Source organism: Clytia hemisphaerica, unplaced genomic scaffold (assembly GCF_902728285.1).
Source record: "Clytia hemisphaerica strain Z4C2 unplaced genomic scaffold, Clytia hemisphaerica genome assembly, whole genome shotgun sequence".
Taxonomy (NCBI): Eukaryota; Metazoa; Cnidaria; class Hydrozoa; order Leptothecata; family Clytiidae; genus Clytia; species Clytia hemisphaerica.
In genome coordinates this window covers 669,450-693,152 of record NW_027103551.1, presented here as the reverse complement: position 1 = coordinate 693,152, position 23,703 = coordinate 669,450, and the positions used below count along the sequence as shown (strand labels likewise).

General features: G+C 35.6%; 1 protein-coding gene across 1 annotated transcript; it reads right to left on the bottom strand.

The window, feature by feature from the left end:
* On the bottom strand, positions 1-20,247 carry LOC136800181 (stimulated by retinoic acid gene 6 protein-like). Its single transcript, XM_067056799.1, has 17 exons — positions 19,903-20,247; positions 19,109-19,220; positions 9,083-9,171; positions 8,570-8,739; positions 8,179-8,299; positions 7,573-7,777; positions 6,915-7,030; positions 6,119-6,201; positions 5,826-5,887; positions 5,032-5,179; positions 4,176-4,339; positions 3,936-3,984; positions 3,253-3,370; positions 2,862-2,960; positions 1,975-2,138; positions 1,407-1,538; positions 1-1,144 (listed from the first exon to the last, which is right to left on the bottom strand). The coding sequence occupies exons 1-17, from the start codon at positions 20,166-20,168 to the stop codon at positions 753-755; spliced, it is 2,490 nt and encodes an 829-aa protein (XP_066912900.1). The 5' UTR covers positions 20,169-20,247; the 3' UTR covers positions 1-752.
* Between the last annotated feature and the right edge of the window lie 3,456 nt (positions 20,248-23,703).

The following is a 23,703-nucleotide window of genomic DNA, read 5'->3' as shown; positions in this document are numbered from 1 at the left end:
GCTGATTTTTGAAATAATACCTACTTTCTATTTACAAAAAAGTCATTTTAATGTCTCAGGGGACTTAAGCGTTTGAATACTAGGGGTGCTTTTTCACTGAGCCTGTCTGCCGAAAACAAAGCTGAAACAAAGAAAATTGATAGGAAAACATTCCTGACTTCCAAAACAGTTGTCAAAGCGTTTACGACCCTTTGAATTTGGAGTTAATTGCATCATGGTTGAAAAAATTTAATTGAAAGTAATTATAAGTCAGTCGTTTTTATAAACAGTTCTCCAACAGTGGAGACAGTTCTTTCATTTTATGCAAAAACCAAACAATTTCACTGCTGATAAATGTTGATGCTCTGAATGCTATTTTATTGCAAACAATCTGTTTTCGGTGTATCTTTGGTTTAATTGGTCATTAAGCCAAGAGAGCTCTACTCCTCTCTTGGAGAACAAAAGGTTTAATGACCAATTTTCGATGGACGTGATGTAACCGTTCGTGCGTGTTTTAAGAATTAGGTTGTAGTATAGGAATGGGTTCGACAGGTTCGAGGTAAAGCTTGAATACATTTAACCATCAACTTTCATATTCTTTTACCAAATTTTAAAAGTGTGCATTCAACACTTTTGAAAAACCTCGCAATATGCCATTGTGACTTCCAGAACACGACAATTTTCTTGCTATTTTAGTTGTAATTCTTTCCGTAAATCAACTTTAATTGTGACATCATTTGAGCTCCTCCAATTAACAAACCTAAGTTATAATTTTAAGCTATTACGGGTTTCTCGACTTCGCCTTTAAAAACGTAATAGTTTTCATCAATTTCTTCGTTACTGTATGCATGAGAAACTTTACCTTGTCGTTGCCGTAAACTTAGACTGCTACTTGGTCTACTCTTATCATCGTTATCATCTTTGATTTTCATATTAGGGCCTTCATCAAGTAGATTTTTCATTTTGTCAGAAAGAATTGAACTCTCTATATTAACATCTAAAAATCGGATTCGGTATTTGATAATGCTAGGGTTCATTGTCATTGTTACGAATAAATGCCAACGATTTCGAGCTCTTATATGTTTGTTGCGAGCTTCTTTTGCTTTTGTTGCGACAGTGTTATCGATTTTGATGAGTTCCATGCATAAACTTTGCGAGTTGTTAACTAGAAAAAGAAGAAAGATTTGAATTACATTTACCATGCAGTACTTAATTTTCGTTTTTCTCATTCTAAATATACCCCTCAATTGTAGAAATTACAGACTTTTTGAAGTATAATTTTAGCAAAAAAAGTTAAAAAATGGTCGTTACCTAATTGATAGTAAATGTGTTGAAACTGGATGTTTGATGAAAACGTAAAAAAAAGTTTTAACGAAGAAGAAGACTTTTAAGCGAAGTCCCTCCTGTTTTCCTCTGTTCCAAATTACCTTGCTCATTTTTGAAGAAGTCATCTTTGAGATCTTTTTTCATGTCTTCGAGTAAAAATCTCACGAAACATTGGAGAGCTGGGTTCGAGTGTTGATGTTCAAGAAGCAAGAAGGAAACGTATGACAAATAGCCTATAAAAAATTGAAATTTAAAAAGAAATTTGGTAATAGGGATAACAACGCTTCAGTAAAAATACACTTAAAAGGTTTTATTTTTACATAAGTGTAACGTATCAGACACATGTTTCATTACAGGACAGTGTCTCCTTATTGTTCTGTTGTGCTGATAGAAAAAAACCTTAAATCGTTTTGAAGAGAGTAGCTAAATTTTAGACCATTGTTCTGACCTTTTTGTTAATCAGCATGAAATTGTTGATATGTGGTGTAAATGTTTGAAGTCGCAAAGTTTGTAAACCTTTTTCTCAGATAAGAGGGTTAAAATGATTAAATCACTGCGTACACATTTTCTAAGCGCGGGTGTTTATGTGAAAGTTATTCAGTTTCTAGAGTATTTATCAAAAAGAAAACATGATTATAACAATTGCGAGAACTAAAACAACGCACTCACCCCGGTCCCTTCTTTCATAAGATCTTGGTAGAGTACTTTTACTCAACCTCTGCATGAAAACTACTCCAAGGACCAAACCGATTATGATACGAAGTAAACAAGACACCAAACCAAAGAAGATATTGAAAAAGAGCATGAAATATGAGAAGATGTGATACGCTCGCCTGAAAACAAGGAAGAATAAAAGAAAGAGTTAAAAGTACCTTAGCTATCTAAAGTATTCTTCTGGTCACCAACGGGTCTATAGTAAGATCAAGGAAATTAACTTTCCTAGATACTCTGAAGAGGGGAACAGGTCTCAAGATTGAGGAAGTAAAGACGGGTATTGTGAAATATTCTAATTTAGATATACATGGAAAGACCACCCACTCACTATAGAACCGATTCCATACAAGGCCTGCGACAAAGTCTGGAAAGTGGAAAGGCCAGAAACTTATTGGTTAAGACTATAAGATGATGCGGGAGAAAAGTTATTTTTCACCCCTAATATGCTTTGAAATAGAGCTATTTCAAACTGATTACAAACTGATATCTTAAAAATAACTTTTTAGTTAGAATAAGTGTTAGGAAATGTCCCCTGACCCTTGGCCGCTAAAGGCTCTTTCTAAATCTTCACAACATGGCTTGAACAAGAATCTAGCTTTTATATAATGTTGATTGTCAACATTAACGGCGACTATTTCGGATTGTTCTGATCGGAAGACTGTTGAAATATTCAAGCAAAACCAATGTCCTATCAGAGGTACTAATTAATCTAAGTGTCTGTATGGGTAAAAGTAATACTGTCGGCTAGGTTGCAATGAGATCTTCAATTAAATACGCCCAAAAATATGATTTAGTGTCTCAATTTGGGAGGTTATTAGCTAGAAGGTAAAATGTTACATTACCTGTTATCGATAGCCAGCGAATCAGGTGAAGCGACGAAACAACATCTTGCGATTAACATCTGTAGAACGATCATGGTAATTGCTATCAGAATATTGGGCCTAAAATAAAGTATTTAGTTTAAGCCTTTCACGTTATTTATCATTAAGGGTTCCAATAGAAAGTATTGTTAACATCCTGTCTGTCCGTCCGTCCGTCCGTCCGTAAATAGCGGAAGAGCAACAGTTGTTGTCTATTTTTTGACGCCATCTTTGTTTTGACGGTTAAAAGCAGTATGGTCCAATCATCAATACGCTTCCGAACCGGGTGACGTTTCCCGATCGAATGGACGGACGGACGTCCGTCTATCCGTCTGTTTGTCTGCCTGTTTTTGTTTTGTACGTTAATTCTTACCACTGTTTGATGAGTAACGTTAAGAGTAAGGAGAGTTCATGGCGTTTCATGGGTAGAATGAACTGTGTGACGATCACCATCCATCCGATGTAGAAGACAAAAAAGGATAAGAGAAAACCTACAGATAGAATAAATATACAAATAGAGGGGTTTGATTTCCCTTTTTCGATACAAATTCAAGCCCTTAGGTTGCTTCTTTATGATTCCAAAAACTGAAAACGCTCACGTCCAGTAACATCAAAAAGTTTCTTAACATTTTTAAAATCTATACACTGACTTTAGAGATTTAAAACATATTTACCTTATCAGCCAAAACTTAGTCGGCCCCAAGTGACCAAATTTTGGCTTGGTGACTAAAATTAGGGCCAACTAAAATTTGGGCCGACTGAAAATTTGGGCCAAATTAAAAGTTGTCCAAAGATAGCGCCAATAAGAGCGCAATACAAGAAGGTCTCAGCTTTATTCACTCAATTTATGGGATTTTGAGCTACGTTATCGGCCAAAACTTATTCGGCCCTTAGTGACCAAATTTTGGCTCGGTGACTAAAATTAGGGCCGACTAATAATTAAGGCCGACTGAAATTAAGGTTGACTAAAATTAAGGCCGACTAAGTTTTGGCCGATAAGGTAGCTTGTCTATGTTATGTGGTCATATGCTGCCTGTCGAAAATTAGTAAACTCACCCCATATACAGTAACCAACTTGGAAACCAGCATATTTGAAGCTTGCTGTCTAAAAGAACAGACCGAAAGCTTGGGAATGCATTTTATTATGTTGTAAAAGCCTTGGAACTCGAGTTCCGAGGAGGGAAATGTAATAGTTTTATCTAACACTAGATCTGCGAAAAGCTCAAAAAATGAGTTGATCAAATTTAATCAAGAAAAAAGTATTTTATCCTTGTTATAATAAAAGTGTGAGTTTACCATAAGTCTTGCTGGAGCTAAAGTCTTCTTTTGGATACCACTTGGTAAAAAGGACCTATCACCGGAACGCAATTTTATCACGTGACGTCTATACCAAGTCATTTGATTCATCATGACGAGAGCAAAAAGTATAACAGAGGTCATCATTGCCAACCAGTATGAGGCTAAGGAAAAGAAAGAAGTTGACTTCATTTATTATATGCGTTTGGTTATGTGGTATTTTTTACAACTACGCATAAACCTGTGTCAACTTTCACTCACCTTCTAACAATTTTGAGTGTTTCTACCATTCCTTACGATCATACATATATCTATAGTAGTGATTCTGAACATGCACTTCAGATGAGAGTTTATTTAAAAATTATATTGTCCCCAGGTCAGAAAATCCAGTAGAGATGGTTTTGGAGTGCTCATCTTGGGCTCAAAATTTTGTTTTTTCCCAGTCGGGACGAAACTTTGGCAAAACCTTCCAATGGGGCAGAGCAGTTTCTATAAGGTCAAAAAGCTTGTACTTTGGATGCGTGGTTTGGCTATTTTAATGCGATAAATTTTCGCAGGGATTTAATTTTGCGGATTTCGCGGCTTCGGGTGTCATCCCCGAAATTAAAAGTCTCAATGGAAATTTGGAAAAGACCTCATCTGCGAAATATTTTAAAAAAAAACCTCAAAATTGTCAAATAAATTACTTGTAAATATTTACTGGCATCAAAGAAGCGCTAATAATGTGTATTTCAACAACCAAGATGTATAATTTGGCAATAAAAAGACAGAAAATCTTGAAAATAGCGCCATCCGCGACATTAAGTCCTGCGAATATTTCTCCCATCAAAGTTTTCCAGATAAAAGATCCACATACTTCCCAAAGCATTCCCATAATCAATGATGTCTTGTTTGGCAACTTTGATGTTATCAGATAACCATTGTACACCATCCACGTTGTCGATGAGTTGATTCAGTAATTTTACGAAGATGACTATACCGAGCCCGATTGAGAAACACATAATCTAAGAATGGACAAACAAAGTTAATGAGCCTTTCCCAAGACCCGATAAGACCACTCCCACTGGAAAAGTCGGCCAATATCGTGCTTAGTGGAAAATTATAATCGTGTTTTTGTCGACGCTGAAATCTATCAAATAATTAAAAATCCTCGCTGCAAATTTTCTTATCCCCACAGAATCTTCTAACTTGAAACAATGGATGTTCCAATCCCTAGCCAAAAAAAACTATTAAATCCTATCGAAGTCTAGTCCATTATTTTTACCTCAAATAGCTGAAATAAACCTACCGGGTCTGTGAGAAGGGGATGTATTCCCGCTTTTGAGAAAGATTTCAGAGTTTAAGAAGTGATAAGGGGGCTATTATATCCATTTGATTCGAGGCAACAGTTTTCAGGAGAGTATTTTTCGTTATAAATACTAACTGCTAAAAAAGAAAATGATGTTTCTAGTAAGCAAATCATATCAACATATAATAGTACGTAACTGGCTAAGATTCTGCTTGTCCTCTGACAAAGTTTTTTCATATAAGATTATTACTTTAAAGTTAAAGATAGAGAGTTTTGGCAGCAAACTGTTACATGCCAAAATAGCCAATAATGGGCTGGCTTAGAGAGCGTTGATATAAGATAGATATGGAAGAATAACTTACCCCGTAAACGGCTAAGACGGCGATACAAAGTGACACACAAAATCGTGTGCCGTACTGAAATCCTGATGAAAAATTAAAAGCATCAAAATACAGATGACGAATTTATAGTTACTAGAACTTCAAGTGAATTAAATTTTGCGTTGATTAATTTTCGTAGATTGTGGCTCTTTTCGAGAAATTTAGTTTCTGAAAGAAAGTAGATGAAAAAGACGGCAAGTACAACACTATCTTAACACACTATACCAACCAGTAAGTTTTGGCTTAGCTGCTATTTTCAAAGTTTGAAGTGTTACCTGGTTTGACTTCATACATCATTCCTCTTATCTTTGTTTTCATTCGTTGTAAGAATGGTGGCTCTTCTTCTACTTTGCCCAGTCTGCAAAAACAAAAAGAAAAAATGATCCTTTTTTTTATTATTTTGGGGACATCTCTGTTACTTGTTCTTGAGCAAGCACAAGCAACTTGGTGGCCCCTTTTTCATAATCCGAACATATCTGAGAGAGTTGAGATGATATAATGTTTTTTCATTGATTTTGATTTTGGTTCCTGAGCAACTAAGTCCCTTTTTAATGATCTGAGAAAGTCTAGGCTACGTCATATCTTCCTTTGTTTCGAGCGTAAAACACCTACTCTTCGGGATATGAGCACTGCTCTTGTTTTGAATATTGCACTGAGGTTTTAATGAAACAATAGAGAGTTTCGAAACCTAAGCCAATCAGCTGTGATTTAAACATTCTTTTATTTGAAATTTCTATTGATAAACATCTTTTGTAAAAGTTGTCTATTATTTTCAAACCTATTAATAAGTGATTTTCGGCGGGGGTTACTAGTGGCCGCCTATAGCAGTGCCTATAGACCAAGAGTAAAAGCCTGGAGCTATTGTGTAGACTAAGAAAGTCAAGATAATAGAAAAGGATAGAAAAATCATTTCATCCATCCAACAGAGTCAACTATTTTTGGTCACTTTTAATGAGAAAATAAGGGACAAGCTGTTCATATTTTTCGTCTGATACATCTAAATTGGAAGAAAGATCCAAACTTTGCTATCGTTTGTCGATCAAGGTTCAAACGAGTATCTACACTACATACCTTTTCAATCGTTTTTCTTCTTTGGCAATGCGATGCTTTTTGAAAACTTCTTTAATGTGGATATACATGTATTCCTCTTTCCAATTTGTATCGTTCTCATAAACCCAATTTACATGCTGAAAAAGTATAAGATATTTTTTATCATTTTAAATTTTTCTAAATGTTATTCTGTTGTCTGGTCAAATAATAAGCATGGGCGTCTTTAAAACTTGGTTTAACGACTTGTCCTGTTTATGCAACAAACATTTGGTGTTAGATTTCCTACAAAATCGGATCTTTATAATTTGACACACCTTTGCTTTATAAGAAGATCCTATATCAAAAGTATTCCTATAGGTATGTCCAAGTTCTTTTATAATGATCATGGGTGCTATAGATTAAATTGACGTTTAATTCAAACAATCTTACATCCCCCTGTGTCACAGACCCAGAGGGATCCCTGCCCCACTATTTTGTCCCCGGTAGGAGATTCACCCTACAGTTTCAACACCATTGGGAATTGACTTTTATTTCATCTTGACTTTTAATGCACTCCAAACATATCCTCACTGGAGTTTAAAGGTGGAATATCTTTTTATATAAATTATCATCCCCACTATGGGAATACTTTCACCGGAGCTGCGAGGCAGTGGTGTGGTATTTAATATGCCAGCTTTACCTTTCCTTGACGTTTCTTTTCTGAGCGTTTCTCCAAAGTGACGAAAATATTATATGCGAATTTGAGCACCAAACCAGCAAGACAGATCAATTTCGGCATATCAAATAAAACATATAAAATACTTCGTCCATAGCCTTCTTGTTCGTTGATTTGTTTAAAGCACGAACCACCATAAGCAATAAATTTGTACAACTCAAATGCAAGCCTATAAAATATGTTTATGATGACAACTTGACACTAAGAAACTTTTAATGGGTTATATTTTTGCATCACGATTGAGTTTTTAAGCGGACTTTTTAAAGATTCGCAGAAACTTTTGCAGGGGACTCAATAATCGGTAGATAAGGCTTTAAGTTTGGTTAATATTTACTGGCGAAGTCTGCATCTTATATTAAAATGTACATATTACCGCTTCTTAAACACCGGTGCATTTTGCTAATTATTGAGTTTTAGATTTTTATTTTTTTTATCCTTAGAGGTTATACAAGTATTTGCGACAAATATATGTTAAATTGTTACTTAAAGATTCTGGCATGATAGATTTTCTTAACTCCTCCTTCCTTTCATAAAATGTCTGAAATTTATTCAGGAATACGGGATTCTTACCAATACGTGGAGATTAAAATTCCAAACGTGGAGCCAATCATTTTGTTTCGAACATTTTGCGCCACGAAGAATGGATAGGACATCATTGCCACATAAACTGACAGAAAAATCTTCATAAAAACTGAAAAAAGAAAGCAAAAGAAGAGATTCTAGCAATGAATCGGATTTTCATTGAGCGCAATCTAGTACGGGGTCTCAGAGTTACTAACTGACAAGAAATACATTATTGGACCTTTTTACGCCAGGCCTAAATCTACGCTTGTCTATCGATGGCTTGCCCAATATCTCATCTCCATATTTTCGGCCGATTTCTCTTCAGTCCATTTTACGACGTGCCTTAATCCGCCGCAGAACAAATGTTTTGTCTGTAGATGAACTTCAGATAACTTACTTGATAGGAACGAGTAGTTTTTCAGTTGTCCATCAATCTGCTTACTGAGATCGTGTCCAATCATTTCGCTATTTTCACCGAAGATGACATCGACGATACTATTAGCTGCCAAACCAAAGGCCATCATATAACCTTTCCGATTTTCAAACGAATCCAACATATTTAATGGCCTAAAGTGATGGAACAATTATTTTAACGTATCTGCTCAATATTTCGTGTTATTCATCACAAAGATGTTTTTTATAAGAACAAACTATATAAGAACATAAATCTTCGATGACCAAGATATTAAGAACAAATTAAGATCTTTTTAAGGCTTTAAAAGACACCTAATTTCTTAGAGATTTGCAGTATGATGCTAAGACAATGGCGAAAATTATTGTTAAATTTACTCTAGTCTACAAAATAACCAGCTCCTCCAGGCTTCACTCTTTGGTCTTTAGGCACTGCTTGAGGTACGGGAACTAGTAACCCCCACCGGGGATAAGTTGGGCAGTTATTGTCAATACTTACACGACAGGGCCAGGGAATCCCCAACAGCAATCGCGGCACGCTCTCCGTCTTTTTTGTACAAAAAATGTCATGAATGTTAGAAGTAAGATCTAATGAGAAAATAGTATAGTTTTAAGATAGGACCCATTTAATAGAAACTTCATCTTTAGAAACCAAACCTTAGAGTGCTGCAGAAGCATGAGTAGCCTAGAGCCTGGGCCTAGATAGTGGTAATGATTCCCACTTGATTTTTCATTAGCCTCCGTCTCAGAACGCGGTCAGAAAATTTTGCGGATAATTTCACAGCGAAAATGCATCCAGTGAAATGTGAGTAATGTATCATAGTTCAAGTCGACAGACATAATTATACACATAATACATGTTACAAGTTCTGCATACGGATTCTCAAGCTCGGCTATAATAAAACTATTACATGTTAGTAGCAGACCCGACTGACCAATGTTATGTAGCAGGTTGAAACATGAGTTTCTACTGGAAAGATGCAGTTTGTTTTCAAGTTAAATCTTCAAAATAAAACAAACTGTGTGGGTTTCTTTACTTCTAAACAACATACCAATAGTTTTGGAACACTCCATAATAAAAGAAGATGGCTCTTCTTCTGGATTGGCTTTCTGATACCCCAACGAATAAACACGATGTGACATGAAAGTGAAGAGACATGATTTGTTGGTTTTTGTTTGATTTGTTGACTCATATATCTCATGGCAAATGGGATAGCAAATGACTTTTTATGTATTGCTTGGCTCTACATATGATACCTCTAACTTTGAACACCTCCAGAATGTTGAAAAAAGCATTTTACGAGATAAGTTTCAATTATAATTTTAATGGAAATTTTTAATCGACAGATTTGGCTTGGCCTCAGTTTTGTTTGGTTAATGTTTGGTATCGTGATCATTAAAAGCAATGAAATGCCACACAGTCACTCTACACATGATGCCTCCAGCCATGATTGGTATCAGAATGTTGGAAAAAAACATTTTACGAGAAATTGTTGATAGAAATTATATTGACTTATTTTTACAATTTTGGCGGTGTGGGTTTAGTTGGTTGATAATGTTTACACTGTGGGATGGTTTTCAAAAAAACTGTTATATTGATTGTTGTTTGTTGGAATTGATTTTCAAAAAAATAGAGAACCTTTTTTTGATAAATACTTTATTTTTTTCATGAATCGAAAAAACCGTGTGGATAGTATGTCTTGTAGTAACCAATATGCAGTGTCTGTTTTCAAATTTTGAAAGCTCTATACCTACTGAATTGAAGCTCTGACTAGCTCGGAGCCATGTTTTTTTCTTTGTTGCTATTAAAGATAGATTTTTAAATTGTCGTAATGTAAATTTATGGTAAAGTTTTAGTTTTTGAGTTTAGTTCATCAGTAGTACATACAGTAGTATTTTTTCAGTAATCCTTTCTTGTAAATATATATTCGAATTTGTATTTTTTAGGACTGATAAGTACATATCTTTAAACACCAAAACAAAGCAAACAACATGCCAGTTCTTTCTGGACAAATATATATGTATACTTTATTTTGTGCTTTGAGTTCTATTTTAATCAACCCTCTCAACTGCTGATCCCGGGGGGGGGCACTGGGTTTGCGGACTGACGGTATGTGCGGGCCAAAAATTGGCTTTTAAAATTCCACCCTTACAGTGCAGCAAAAATCAGTGAAAATCATACCCTTAGAGTGCATTTTCCCCCAAATTTTCGATCCCTTTCGTGTAAAAAATGGTCAAAATTCTAGCATTTTTGGTCAAAATATCTAGATTTTTCAAGAATTTTCTGAAATTTCTACCCTTACAGTTCATCTCTAGTTTTTCCGACCCTTACAGTGCATTTTAAACATATTGGAAAAGGTACCCTTAGGACCCACACATACCCGTCGGTCCTTTTGCCCAGCTGCCCCCCCCCCCCGGGCTGCTGATCTTTCAACTATCATTTAGGAGTATAGAATGGGCTTCCATAGTACCATTTTCTCTAAGTATTTTGTGCAAATTTCCAACAAAGAAGTAGACTTCTTTACTGTCCTTGTCCCTTATGTTAAAGTTGTTCTGATGGAGGACATTGCTATTTCTGGTAGCCTTCACATATCAATAAGGAGCTTTGGTGTAAATGTTTTTTCTGATGAAATCATATTAATCTGAAACTATTAGGCCTTTATGACCTTTATGAACTTTCTAGAACAATAATCTTGCTCCAATCTTGAGAAACACTGGAAAAATAGGTTAGCATTCCCTGCCATAATTTCACAGGTTTCCTTTGCTTTCTGCTTGAAAACGCTGTCGTATAGCCGAAAACGAAAGTAAAACTATGAAAACTTCTGCAAATTCGGGCCCAGTCCTCTTCCGAGACGGAGGCTAATGGTCATGGTTTTACTGGACAGTAAAATGAATACTTTCATAAGCTTTTGTTTGCTCAGTCATTTTTCGAAAAAGTAGATATTTATTTTATTATTTCTTTGTAAATCCAGTTTTCAAAACCGTATAAGAATTAAACTAGTACATAGCTTACACTAACATGCCACCGCAGCAATATAATATTTAAAAAATTCTATAATAAATTGTATAATCATAACAATGTCAATTGCAAGATTATAAGAAATGCATGGGGACAAAAAAATAGTAAGTAACTACACGTTTGGTTAAACGAAGAAATAAAAGATTTTCTTTTTTCCTGAAAATAATAACAATAACACTCCATCTAAATAAATAAAAACGATGGCCTAGTTAAGCTTGGTTTCCACTGTGTGATAACTTGTGATAGTGTGTGATAGTGTGTGACAAAAAACTTGAGATAAAATTTTGTTTAGTGGAAACGCATCTGTCATATCCGCTCGTAGAAAGAGGGAAAATTTGTGATAGCAAACTATTGAATTTGCTTTCTATTATATTTTTAACAAAGGAAAATTGAAATAACAAAGAAATGTGACGTAGAATACACCAGGTGTGTCGGGGCGCCTTTTGAACTTTCTTGTCACACGTTATCTCACACAATTTTCGTGTTCTTGGATTGAAATTCATTTCAATCCAAGAACACACTATCACACGTTGTCACAGTGTGATAACGCGTGATAAAAACTCTTTTTAAACGTTTCCACTATGAGATAGAATTTTATTTTGTGATAGTGTGTTCCAGACAGGCTGTCTGTCACACATTATCACATGTTATCACACAGTGGAAACCAAGCTTTATAATTAAGGTTTCGACGAAGACATGAAAAAATCTAATTAAAAAGAAATGACTCTTATGTTTTGCAAGCTAAAGTTTATTCCACTTAAATTGGCATTCATTTTTGCTATCATGTGGAAACCATATCAGAGTAATTAGACTACTCGAGTACCTAATAAACGTACAGTAGCGAATAAACGTACAGGGTCGAAAATGGAGGCATGCAAACCTAATTGAAGGATCTTTTTAATGAGGTTAGGGGGTAAATATAGGGTAATTTGCTTTCTTTTGACGAGTAGAACAAACCTCAAAAGTCAAAGATGGATATTTATCATTAGAAACAAAAGTAGGCACTTGAAATTGAGGAAAATTTTTGTTAAAATTAATAAACGTACATGTACGTTTATTAGATACCCGAGAGTATCTTCCTTGAGAGTGGTTTGTACATGGTAGCAAAACAAACTTCCAATTTACATGGAATAGATTTTAAATGTAAGACGGGTTCAAGAAACGAGCTTGTCGGAACAGGTTGACTAGTCCGGGAGCCAAACCCAAAAAATGGCATTTTGCTTAACCCAAGATTCTACAGGATAAACTATACATTTTTGGAATCCTCAACTATCCTAGTTTTGGAAATGGTCGGTCCCCAAAGCTAACTCCTGGTCAATTTTTCATACTGGGCTCGAGTTTAGGGGGTACTTTTTATCCTTTGTAAGGATTTGTTAAGGAAAATGCCATTCCAGGGATGATATAATTTGCTTATCTAGTCAATCAGTTAACCAATTGCTTTGAAACTTTACAAAAAGTTTCAAGGTAGGCTGATGATTATTTTCGGCAAAAAATTTTTGTGAAAAATTATTTTTATAGGTTTGCCTGGGGAAAAGAGGGAAAATTTGGGTATTTTAACTAAATTTTGACCCTTTTTAAGTCCGGGACCTACCCAAACAACTTTTAATGAGACACAAACTAGGTGTTATGATAGACTTTGATGCAATACATCAGAAAAATTTCAAAGAACAGTATTTATTATTATTTCAGGGCTGCAGGGGGTAAAATTGCCCATTTTTATGGGTTTTTACCTTATTTGAGCAATTTTCACCACTAATCTTGGTTAGAACGTCATCAAAAATAGTTTTAACTTGATTTTCGTGTAATTAGCCTGAAAGATTACAATGCTATTCTACTTAAAAACCAGTACAGGGACCATTTTTGGAAGCTCTGAATAGCAATATAGTGGAATTTCAAAGCAAAAACTGACAAAATTACATCAAAAAAATGTTATAATTTGGCCATAACTTAAGTTAAATCCGTCATTATTTTGTGTAGGTTGTCAACAAAAGTACTAAGAAATGACTGAAGGGTATATAACTGGTTTCCATCTCAAAATTTCATAAATTTGAGGCTACCATACAATAAAAACATCCAAATTCAGGCAACAACTACCAAGAAGTGGTGTATTTACCCCCTGATTTGCCCACAGTCACCCTGATTACAGACAATGAAAACCACAAATAACTTTCCCATTGCTCCTATTACAAAATGAGTGGTCAGAAATAAAATTGGTACACCATAAAACCGCTTTATGGGTGAAATAGGTCCAAAAACGATAAAAATCGCCTAAAATGGGCATTTTTACCCCCTGGTTTGTCCATTTGCACCCTGGTTTTGTTAGTTTTAAGTCAGCATTGTAATCTTTCAGGATATATTACACGAAAATCAAGTTAAAACTATTTTTGATGACGTTTTAACCAAGATTAGTGGTGAAAATTGCTCAAATAAGGAAAAAACCCATAAAAATGGGCAATTTTACCCCCTGCAGCCCTGAAATAATACTAAATACTGTTTTTTTGAAATTTTTCTGATGTATTGCATCAAAGTCTATCATAACACCTAGTTTGTGTCTCATTAAAAGTTGTTTGGGTAGGTCCCAGACTTAAAAAGGGTCAAAATTTAGTTAAAATACCCAAATTTTCCCTCTTTTTCCCAAGGCAAACCTATAAAAATAATTTTTCACTAAAACTTTTTACCGAAAATAATCATCAGCCTACCTTGAAACTTTTTGCAAAGTTTCAAAGCAATTGGTCAACTGATTGACTAGATACAGCAAATTATATCATCCCTGGAATGGCATTTTCATTAACAAATCCTTATAAAGGGTAAAAAGTACCCCCTAAACTCGGGCCCAGTATGAAAAATTGACCAGGAGTTAGCTTTGGGGACCGACCATTTCTTAAACTAGGACAGTTGAGGATTCCAAAAATATATAGTTTATCCTGTAGAATCTTGGGTTAAGCAAAAGTGCTTATTTAAGGAGATATAGGATTTGGCTCCCGGACTAGACGAGATAAAGCTTTTAATGCTTTAAAGATTGAAACATAAAAAATAATCAGGAATAATTAATTGATTTGATTATTGATTGATTTAATTACTGATTGATTGATTGATTGATTCTCTATTGCTACTTTGCCTAATAAACAATAGTCAAGAGGATACTGCGGATAAAATTTATCAAAAAGTTCTGCGCCATCTTAAATTGGGCGAAATAGAAACCAATCCTAGCTAAGGCCCGGACTCCACTCGCCTACGCTTTGATTGTACTTCTCAAGCAAAATCTTTTATGTTGTTGGTCAAAAGAAAAATAAAGATATGCCATTGTGGTCCATTCAGACGTACAGTCGAGAAAAGTTGAAATGCGCCTAATTTTTTTTAAAGTGCATAGTACTTTTTCATGATGCAATCTTTTCTCCAAACTAAAAGCTGATTGAATCCATTAAGATGATCGCAGCGCAGACAATGAAGAGATGTGCCTTCAGGAAGCTAGACTTTTTGAGTTTATAGCTATATACTTTCACTTTATGGTGTTTCTGTATGACTGTCTGTGTGCCTAGTCCAACCACCGTTAAATGCCTTCGGGAAGGTCCCTCCTAACTTGGAAAGCCAGAATTGGAGCTATTTCACCAAACTACTGGAGCGCAAGTTATTACGTAGGCTATCACAACTGAAAAAGTTGAATGTATGCGCCTATACAAACTTTTTTCAGGTTTTCCAAATAGATTTACCACACTGAACAAACAGTGAAAACACTCTAAGTGAGGTAAATCTATTTTGAAGACCAAAAAAAAAGTTTGTTTACATCGATTCACATTCAATTTTGGATTCATATGCTACATTCTACTTTTTTGTACTTTGCCGGTATCTTGTTTTACCGTTTCTGTATGACTGTCTGTGTGCCTAGTCCAACCACCGTTAAATGTCTTCGGGAAGGTCCCTCCTAACTTGGAAAGCCAGAATTGGAGCTATTTCACCAAACTACTGGAGCGCAAGTTATTACGTAGGCTATCACAACTGAAAAAGTTGAATGTATGCGCCTATACAAACTTTTTTCAGGTTTTCCAAATAGATTTACCACACTGAACAAACAGTGAAAACACTCTAAAGTGAGGTAAATCTATTTTGAAGACCAAAAAAAAAGTTTGTTTAGATCGATTCACATTCAATTTTGGATTCATATGCTACATTCTACTTTTTTGTACTTTGCCGGTATCTTGTTTTACCGAGTTAAGAAAGATATTCCCGAGTTACGACCATATAATGGTCTTTAAAGCTTAAGAAGCTCTATAAACAATAAAGGTAGTTATTAATAAAAAAACAGACAATATAAATTACAGTTTGATAAGTTTGAACAAAAATATCAACAAAATGTACATTTGAAAACTTGAGCAAATTTCTTTAAAGATTCCCGAAAAAGAATTGAAATCATTGCTGAAATGAACTTCTGACTAAATTACAGTATTTATTCAGTTTTAAAGACAAGAAACAAAATTAGACATACAAAATACTTTTTCCATTCAATGAATCGAATCAGCTCATCATCATAACCAGTCTGCCATTTTGTTTGTTTTGATTTGCAAAAGTAATATTGTAATCCTTGTTATGGTGATGTTATATACTTTTTCTATAATTTGCATTTATAACACTCGCTTCAGCTTTTCAATCCTAAATCAAAACTAATGAAATGCAATATATAACTAGCCGTATTGTATAAGGGTTGCGAAGCGATCCAGACTCCACCTCAATTCGCAAGTTGCTAGCAAAACTAGCCGTATTGTATAAGGGTTGCGAAGCGATCCAGACTCCACCTCAATTCGCAAGTTGCTAGCAAAATAAGAGACACTCTAAAAATCCCTCTAATAAATAAAGCCGCTATAGAGATAGGGTCGTAAGCTAAGAGCCTTAATGCCCCAAACACACCACATAATCTACGGAGGCACAACACCCGCCGCCGCCCGCCGCGCATCGCTCTTTTTTTCCTTCTAGTTATTCTAGTGTAAATGGTGCCTTAATAAAATCGAACGATCGATTTTTTTTATTCGAATCACGAATCGTGTGTCGAAATCATCAAAAAATAAAAATAAAACAAAAACAAAAATGTACAAAGAGATGGCTTGTTGGTTCTTGGCACTTGGGCAGTTAATATACTTAGGCAAAATATGGGTGCCGGGTATGTGCGAGCCATAAGGGTACCTTTTCTCATTCCTCAAAAGTCTCTCAAAGGGGTACAAATTCAAAAGTTGGTCTCTGAAAGGGTCCCAAAATCACAAAAATCAAAAATTTCTCTCTCAAAGGGTCACGATTTCCAAGAATTTTGACCAAAATTTGGTGAAAATCAAACCAAAATTTGGAAAAAAAGGACCAAAATTTAGGAAAAAGTCTCTCAAAGGGTCCCAAAATCACCAAAATTTTGTCTCTCAAAGGGTCGATTTTCGATTTTCGGCTCGGACATACCCGTCACCTCGCAAACCTAGTACCCCCCCCCCCCGGGCCCGCGCATCGCTCTTTTGTTTTCCTTCTAGTTATTCTAGTGTAAATGTGCCTTAATAAAATCGAACGATATTCGTCGATCGAATATTGTTATTCGAATCACGAATCGTCTGTCGAAGTCATCACAAAACATAAAAATAAAACAAAAACAAAAATGTACAAAGATGGCTTGTTGGTTCTTCGGCAGTTTTGATTTATCTCGGATTTATTTCTTGACAAATTCGACAAATTTGACTACCTCCGTACTTCTTTATTATAGAATATCCACTTGGTTTTGCAAGGTAAGTTTCGTTCACTAAAAGAGTACTCCTCCCGCCCGCGCAACTTGCAAAAACTCTCATTGATTGACCTTATTTGATACTTGATACTTGCTGTTAAAAGTCAAGGGATGATGAAGATCCTTTCTGTCACCGTTCAAACTATTTTTTTCTCCATTTAATAGCAAAATAAACATTAAAAATAAGTCCGTGTTTCGGCTTCCGGTAATTTTGTTGCTGTTCACTGCTAGGGTACACCATTTTAAAAAGGCATTTCTCGCAGTCCTAGCTACCAAACCGAGAAAATTTGCGTGGCTTCAAGCCAAACCATTCAAGGTCATTTTGATAAAATCATCGGTTGGAAGATGTGATTTATATAGCAAATTTTATGGCAAATTTTCGCTTGGGATAGAAGTTAAAGGTACGTGCACAATATAGCAAAACTGCTTCGCTCATAAATTCGCTTCGCAATAATGGTAATAGCATATAACGTAATATGAAAATGTGTATAACATTTACCGCTGTATAATTTACCGCCATATTTTTGCGGAACACTTAATTGGCCGGAACAGAAATACGAACAAACGCGCGCGCGCAAAGATTCGAGATTCCTGTCCAATATCCTTGCGTGAAGCTATGAAGGCCTCCTCACTCGCTACGCTCGTTGCGGGGGCAAAAATTTACTTCTATACTCTTTCTATAAGTATCCCCTTCTCACAGACCCGCTGGAACTCCTTCCCACCGGAAAAATTGGCCACAATATCGTCGCCGCTAAAAATAACCAGATAAGCAAATCTTCAGTACAAAATATTGTTTTATTTTTTCTATCCCACTGAAATTTCTGGCTCGAAAATAATGGAATTCAAATCCCGAGCCAATATGAAATAGGAATATCAATCCTTATCGATATTTTGTCCGTTGTTTTGACCTTCACTGGCTGAAAGAATCCTACCGGCTACCTGGTCCGCGAGAAAGGGGTGTTATTTTAAAGGTAAATACGTGTGTTTCGGGATCTAAGAGTTAAAGCTCAGGTATAGACTGGCACGCCAGTCAGGCTGGAACGGTATCACGCGGGAAAAAGTGAGCGTAGGAGTTAGGTAAGCGTAGGAAAAAAAATTGTCGGTGGCAAGGGCTCACCAACTTTTGCTCGCTCTCCTACGCAGCTCCTATTCTAGCAAACGCCCGCCGCCTTTATGTTCCCGCCCTCTGACATGATTAATTAACAGACTAATTTGCTAGTCTAGCTCAGGTATAGAGGTTTTCCATGTTTTGTTAAGTAACGTAAACTTCCGCCATTATGGAAGCAAACGTTCGATTTGCGTAAGGGGTCGCCTCTACAGATTCGAACGTTTGCTTCCATAATGGGAGAAGTTGTGTAGCTTAGCAAAACATGGAAAACCTCTAAAGACCATTTTACAGTCGAAATGGATCATGGGTAATCAGGCCTCGAGTCGTTTTCTGTTGTCTAGACGCAATAATCTTCAAAAAATTTGAATACTTTTGACCAATAGTAAGTCGTCATTAGCGCGCAGTGGTCTTGATCACTCATTACGCTTTTTGCAACTGTGAAATGGCCTATTCATGATATGCACCATTGCAACGTCTTCCACGGACCCAACAGCTGATTGGCTGAAAGAGACGTATTGACTGATTTTACGTCACTTGCAACTAATCAGTTGTTGGATCCGTGATGTAATGTGTAATGTCAGAAGACATTGCAATGGTGCATAGCACGAATAGCTTCAATTTTGTTATCGTGCAAAGAACAAAAATATACCGATAATCCGAATAATGTCAAACGAATAAGTGGTGTGATTCCCATCGATTCACAAATAACTTCTCCCGGGGCTGGACCGGGCGACGGTGTTGGTGTTGGTGCCCAAAAGAAGCTAAAAAGTAAAAAGAAAACAGAGTTAATTCTCTAATTCGAGCCTCTGTTATTTGAATCTCTCTGTTATTCGAACCAAAATATAGGTCCTCTCAGATGAAAGTCTGCACTCTCGGATACCTAATAAATGGGGGGGTTTGGAATAAGCGGGATATGAGGAAAGATTCTCAAAACTTAATATGCGACGGGGGGATTGGAATAGAAATGTCCTGGTTGGAAAATTTTTGAAAAACAAGCTAATACAGCAGAAAAAGCGCGAAAGAGCAAATTTTCAAAAACATTTTCCCCAGTATTAATATAAGCGGGGGGAGGTTGAGATAAGAATGTCCTGGCGGGGAATGCTTACAAGGTACCGAGAGTAATTCGAACATTTTTCTAATTTAAAGAAAATCCTTGGTCCTTCGAAAGCAGCCGGTGAGGCGACCTTTTTTTCCGATGTGTTGTGAGAGTATGTTTCAGCTAGAAACTTTGATCTGTTCTGATAAGATCTTCGAAAATTAATCAGCTAGAAATAATGATGTGTTCTGACGAGACCAAGGGCCTACCTCGGGCCCTACAGGTATTAGGTTTGCAAGGTGACGGTTATATGCTTATCATGAATCATCAAAAGATTGCATCTTTCGTTTATAAATTCAATGGTATAATGTTTGATTACATTTCATTTATATCAAAGTGTTTCTTACCAATCTTTCCAAATAGGTTCCCATAATGCAGTCCCATTCATGATATTTAAGTTCTCCTGGATAGTGTCTTCGATACATGGCACAGTGTGGTTAACAAACCTCTCCATAGTCTCATTGGCTACAATGTAGAACTTTGCCAGTTGTCCAGGCGTTAAATAAATCAATATATTGAGAAATTCTTGCGGTGATTCCCTCATTGTATCGTCGCCGACCATCTTTGATGCCAACGAATAAATCTCCGTCGCAGAAAGTCCATTGTCCGACATAATGATTTTTAGGACATAAACTATTGGTATACTTTTTCAAAGATTTAAATAAAATGGAACATTGTCAGAGCTAGAAACTGAAAAATAAAAACAATGTTATTATGTACGTTTAAGGCCACTAAACCATTGTTACAACCCTTGGTCAAAGACGAGACCTGAAAAATATCCTGAAAAATAGTTGTCTAGAAGCCGTCCTGAAATTCTATCCTAACTAGAATAATAAGGCTTTTCAAGAAGAACCCTTCATAACTGCTAAGGCTAAAGCAATTTTATTTTATACCTCTGTTGAATTATGAATCTATGTAGGGTTTAAAAGATTACCACCATGGAATTGGTATAGTATTTAAATTGAGATAAATCAAAACCCATGGAAATAAGTAGGGAGATCAATATCGACCAGAAATGGCGACTACGACCGATGACGAGATAAATTTAGGTTGTCGACTCTTTCTGCTCTCCAACCGTAAAAGTGGGGAGGCTGTAGACTCAAATGAGATGAAATTTGAGAGAAAAGTCTCGTTGTTCAAAAGTGGGGAGGTTGAAGTTTCCCCAGCCTTCCCACTTTCGCCGGGCCTGTATATTTAATGATAATTCAAATCCAATTACCTAGATTCTAAAATTTCGACCTCACATCTATACTTTAGTTTAGTTAAAGATCTGAATGTCAAGAGACTCTACTCTTCCTGGGCTTTGTAATTACCAAAAAATGCGGTCGCACGGCTTCCATATAGTTACAAACAGTATGCCAATACAATTTTTCTCATTCACCGATCTTTGAAAATGAGATATATCTTTAATAGGGGAACATACACAAATTTAGTTTCCGATTTTAACAATCGTTTGAGGGGAAGATCTGGTATTAAATCGGGGAGGGGGGGGGGTAGTAGTAGGGCTGGCGGAAGAGTGGTATATACGGACAGGACCACCGAAAACCTACCCTTAGAGAGACTGATTTTTGAAGAAAAGGTGACCCTTAGAGAGACAAAATTGCTAATAAAGTAACCCCTAGAGAGACATTTTCATAAAAATTTCTTCGATTTTCAAAAGAATTCTTCAATACTTTCGAAAAATGTCCTTAATTTCTTGACTTTCCACTCTTCTTCTTTGACTCAATTTGTGAAAAAAATCGACCCTTAGAGAGACTAATTTTGGACTTTCTGATTTTTGCAACCCTTAGAGAAACTTTGGAAGGTGTCACATACCAAATTTGAAATTAAACCAAAGGACTTCAAAAGTGGAAGAAAATTTTTCAATAAAGTTTCTCTAAGTCTCTCTAAGGGTCAGGGTTTGGAGATCCGGCACGCACATACCCAGCGTCCCTACGATGAAATTCCAATCGGCGCTAACCTGCATCAAATTTGGGAGACTGGTATCAAAAACAACTGCTGCAAATGAAAAGATTAAGAAAATCTCTTGACTTTTTCGAAAGTTCATTTTCCCAGTTGTTGCCTTACCTATATCGCCTGTCTGATCATATGTAACAAAAAATGATTTATTTATAGATAAGCTTTTTTACAAAATTGTTTTCTGAAAAATATTTTAATGAGGAGATGAAATAAATTATTTTGAGGTTTTCATCAATCAAAGGTGGTTTTTAAAGAAGGAGAAGTAGTCGATTAAACTTCGCTTAAAGTTTAATTATTCTTGTTAACCGCACATGATCTAGGCTGCTGACATCCATCATGGAGGTATAAAGAAAAACGGGAGTTGAATTTGTCGGTAATTGGTCGTTAAAGTCTTTTGATTTCTTTTATGAAATGTATCAAAAGAAATTTTAAGCTTAACCGATGAAATTATATTTCCTACTAGAACTCAAGTTCACTCGGAACATTCTTTCTATCAGTATTATCAGTATAATAAAACTTCGTCTACGAAAAGGTTTATGCTCCATTTCGTTCACCGTTAAATTTTGTTTTGAAAAGATATTTTCTCAATTTCAGACTCAATTTGTAAACATCAAGTCGCTGGAGAATTTTGGAGGAAAGTATCAAGCAATAGAGTTAGAGAAAACATTGATCAAAAAATCTTTTCATTTGATGAAGGATTGCCAAGTTAACAGGCCTTTTTTTAGTCCAAATATTATTTTATTACACTGATGTCAGAAACAATGAATCTCGTCTCATGTAATTTCTGAAGCTTAAATGAGCCAATAAGATTTCACCTATGGATAAAAGAGCTCATTAAAAATGCACGATATATGAGATCATAAGCATGCATACATCGTAACTTTTTTAATCGTAAGGCGAGCTTGGTTACAATAGCATACAATTCCTATTTCTTTATACCTCGATGCATCCACTAACGGATTCATGCTCCTTATAGAGTTTCTTAATAAGCGATATTTTCTTTGTCCAGAGATTTCACGCCTTTAACCGATTAAAGACATTGTTAGCTGGCGAGGGTTACTAACATTACGCAATGTCTAGATTTTCTGTGAGGCACCAAATCATAGATTGGAAAATATATTTGGATTTCGAAAAAGAAGTAGACGGACAGAAGTTTACTTGTTTTTATTCCTCCTTTCTTGTATTTATGTGGAGATTTTGTAAAATATGAGAAATTAGATTTATTGAATTTAAGGGTCGTTACTATAACGAGGAACAAGAAGTAGCGATAAGTAACGAGAAGTAACGAGAAGTAACGAGAGGTGAAGAGTGCTTAAATGGAAGTAACGGAGTACCAAAGCTAAGTAACGAGAACTTTAGTCAAGAAAATGACGCTGTTAATATCGCTACGCGGAAACTCTATGGAATGGGGAAACCAAAGTAAAAGATCAATTATGTTTACACAAGATTTTTCTTCCTTTTATTTTGAAAAGTAAATAAAAGCCTCGATTGATCACGAAGTATAAAGGGCTATCTACACGTATATTTATACATGTTTTATTCCCCTCTTTCGATGTAATACATTAACCAAGGTATGAATTATTGATATCAGAAGGGTGTGATTTATTTTGCATCGTGTTCGTACGCTATTCTGTAATGCGGAAACCCTCATTCTAAGTGCTTGTACACGTTTTTTTTTTATTAGAACACCTAAAATTTGGCTGAGCCTGGATGTGCTTATTTTTTTTAGCAATTTTCAGCCTGAAATGTTCTTAGATGCGTTCTTAAATTTTCAGACTACTCTAAATCGACAATATCATGCAAAATAAAAGAGCACTTAAAATTGGTAAAATTTGGACAATATTTGACTCTCGATTTAGAAAATCCATTCCAAAGTTTGTTTAAAACTGCTTGAAAAGAGGAAAAAATTTTAGTTTCTTGTCATTTTTTTCCAAACTGAGGCTGGGCATGTTCTTACGGTGTTCTTAATTTTTCGACGAATTTCAGCCTCAATGTTCTTATAAACTGGGTTCTAATAAAAGAAAAAACGTGTATGCCATTCTGTAATGCGGAAACCTTCATTCCAAGTATTTGTATGCTATTTTGTAATGCGGAAACTTTCATTCGAATTAGAGAGAGAGCATAGATACTAAGAATCATTCAGATTCGAATTAGAAAGATAAAGTACACGTTTTTTTTATAAAAACATC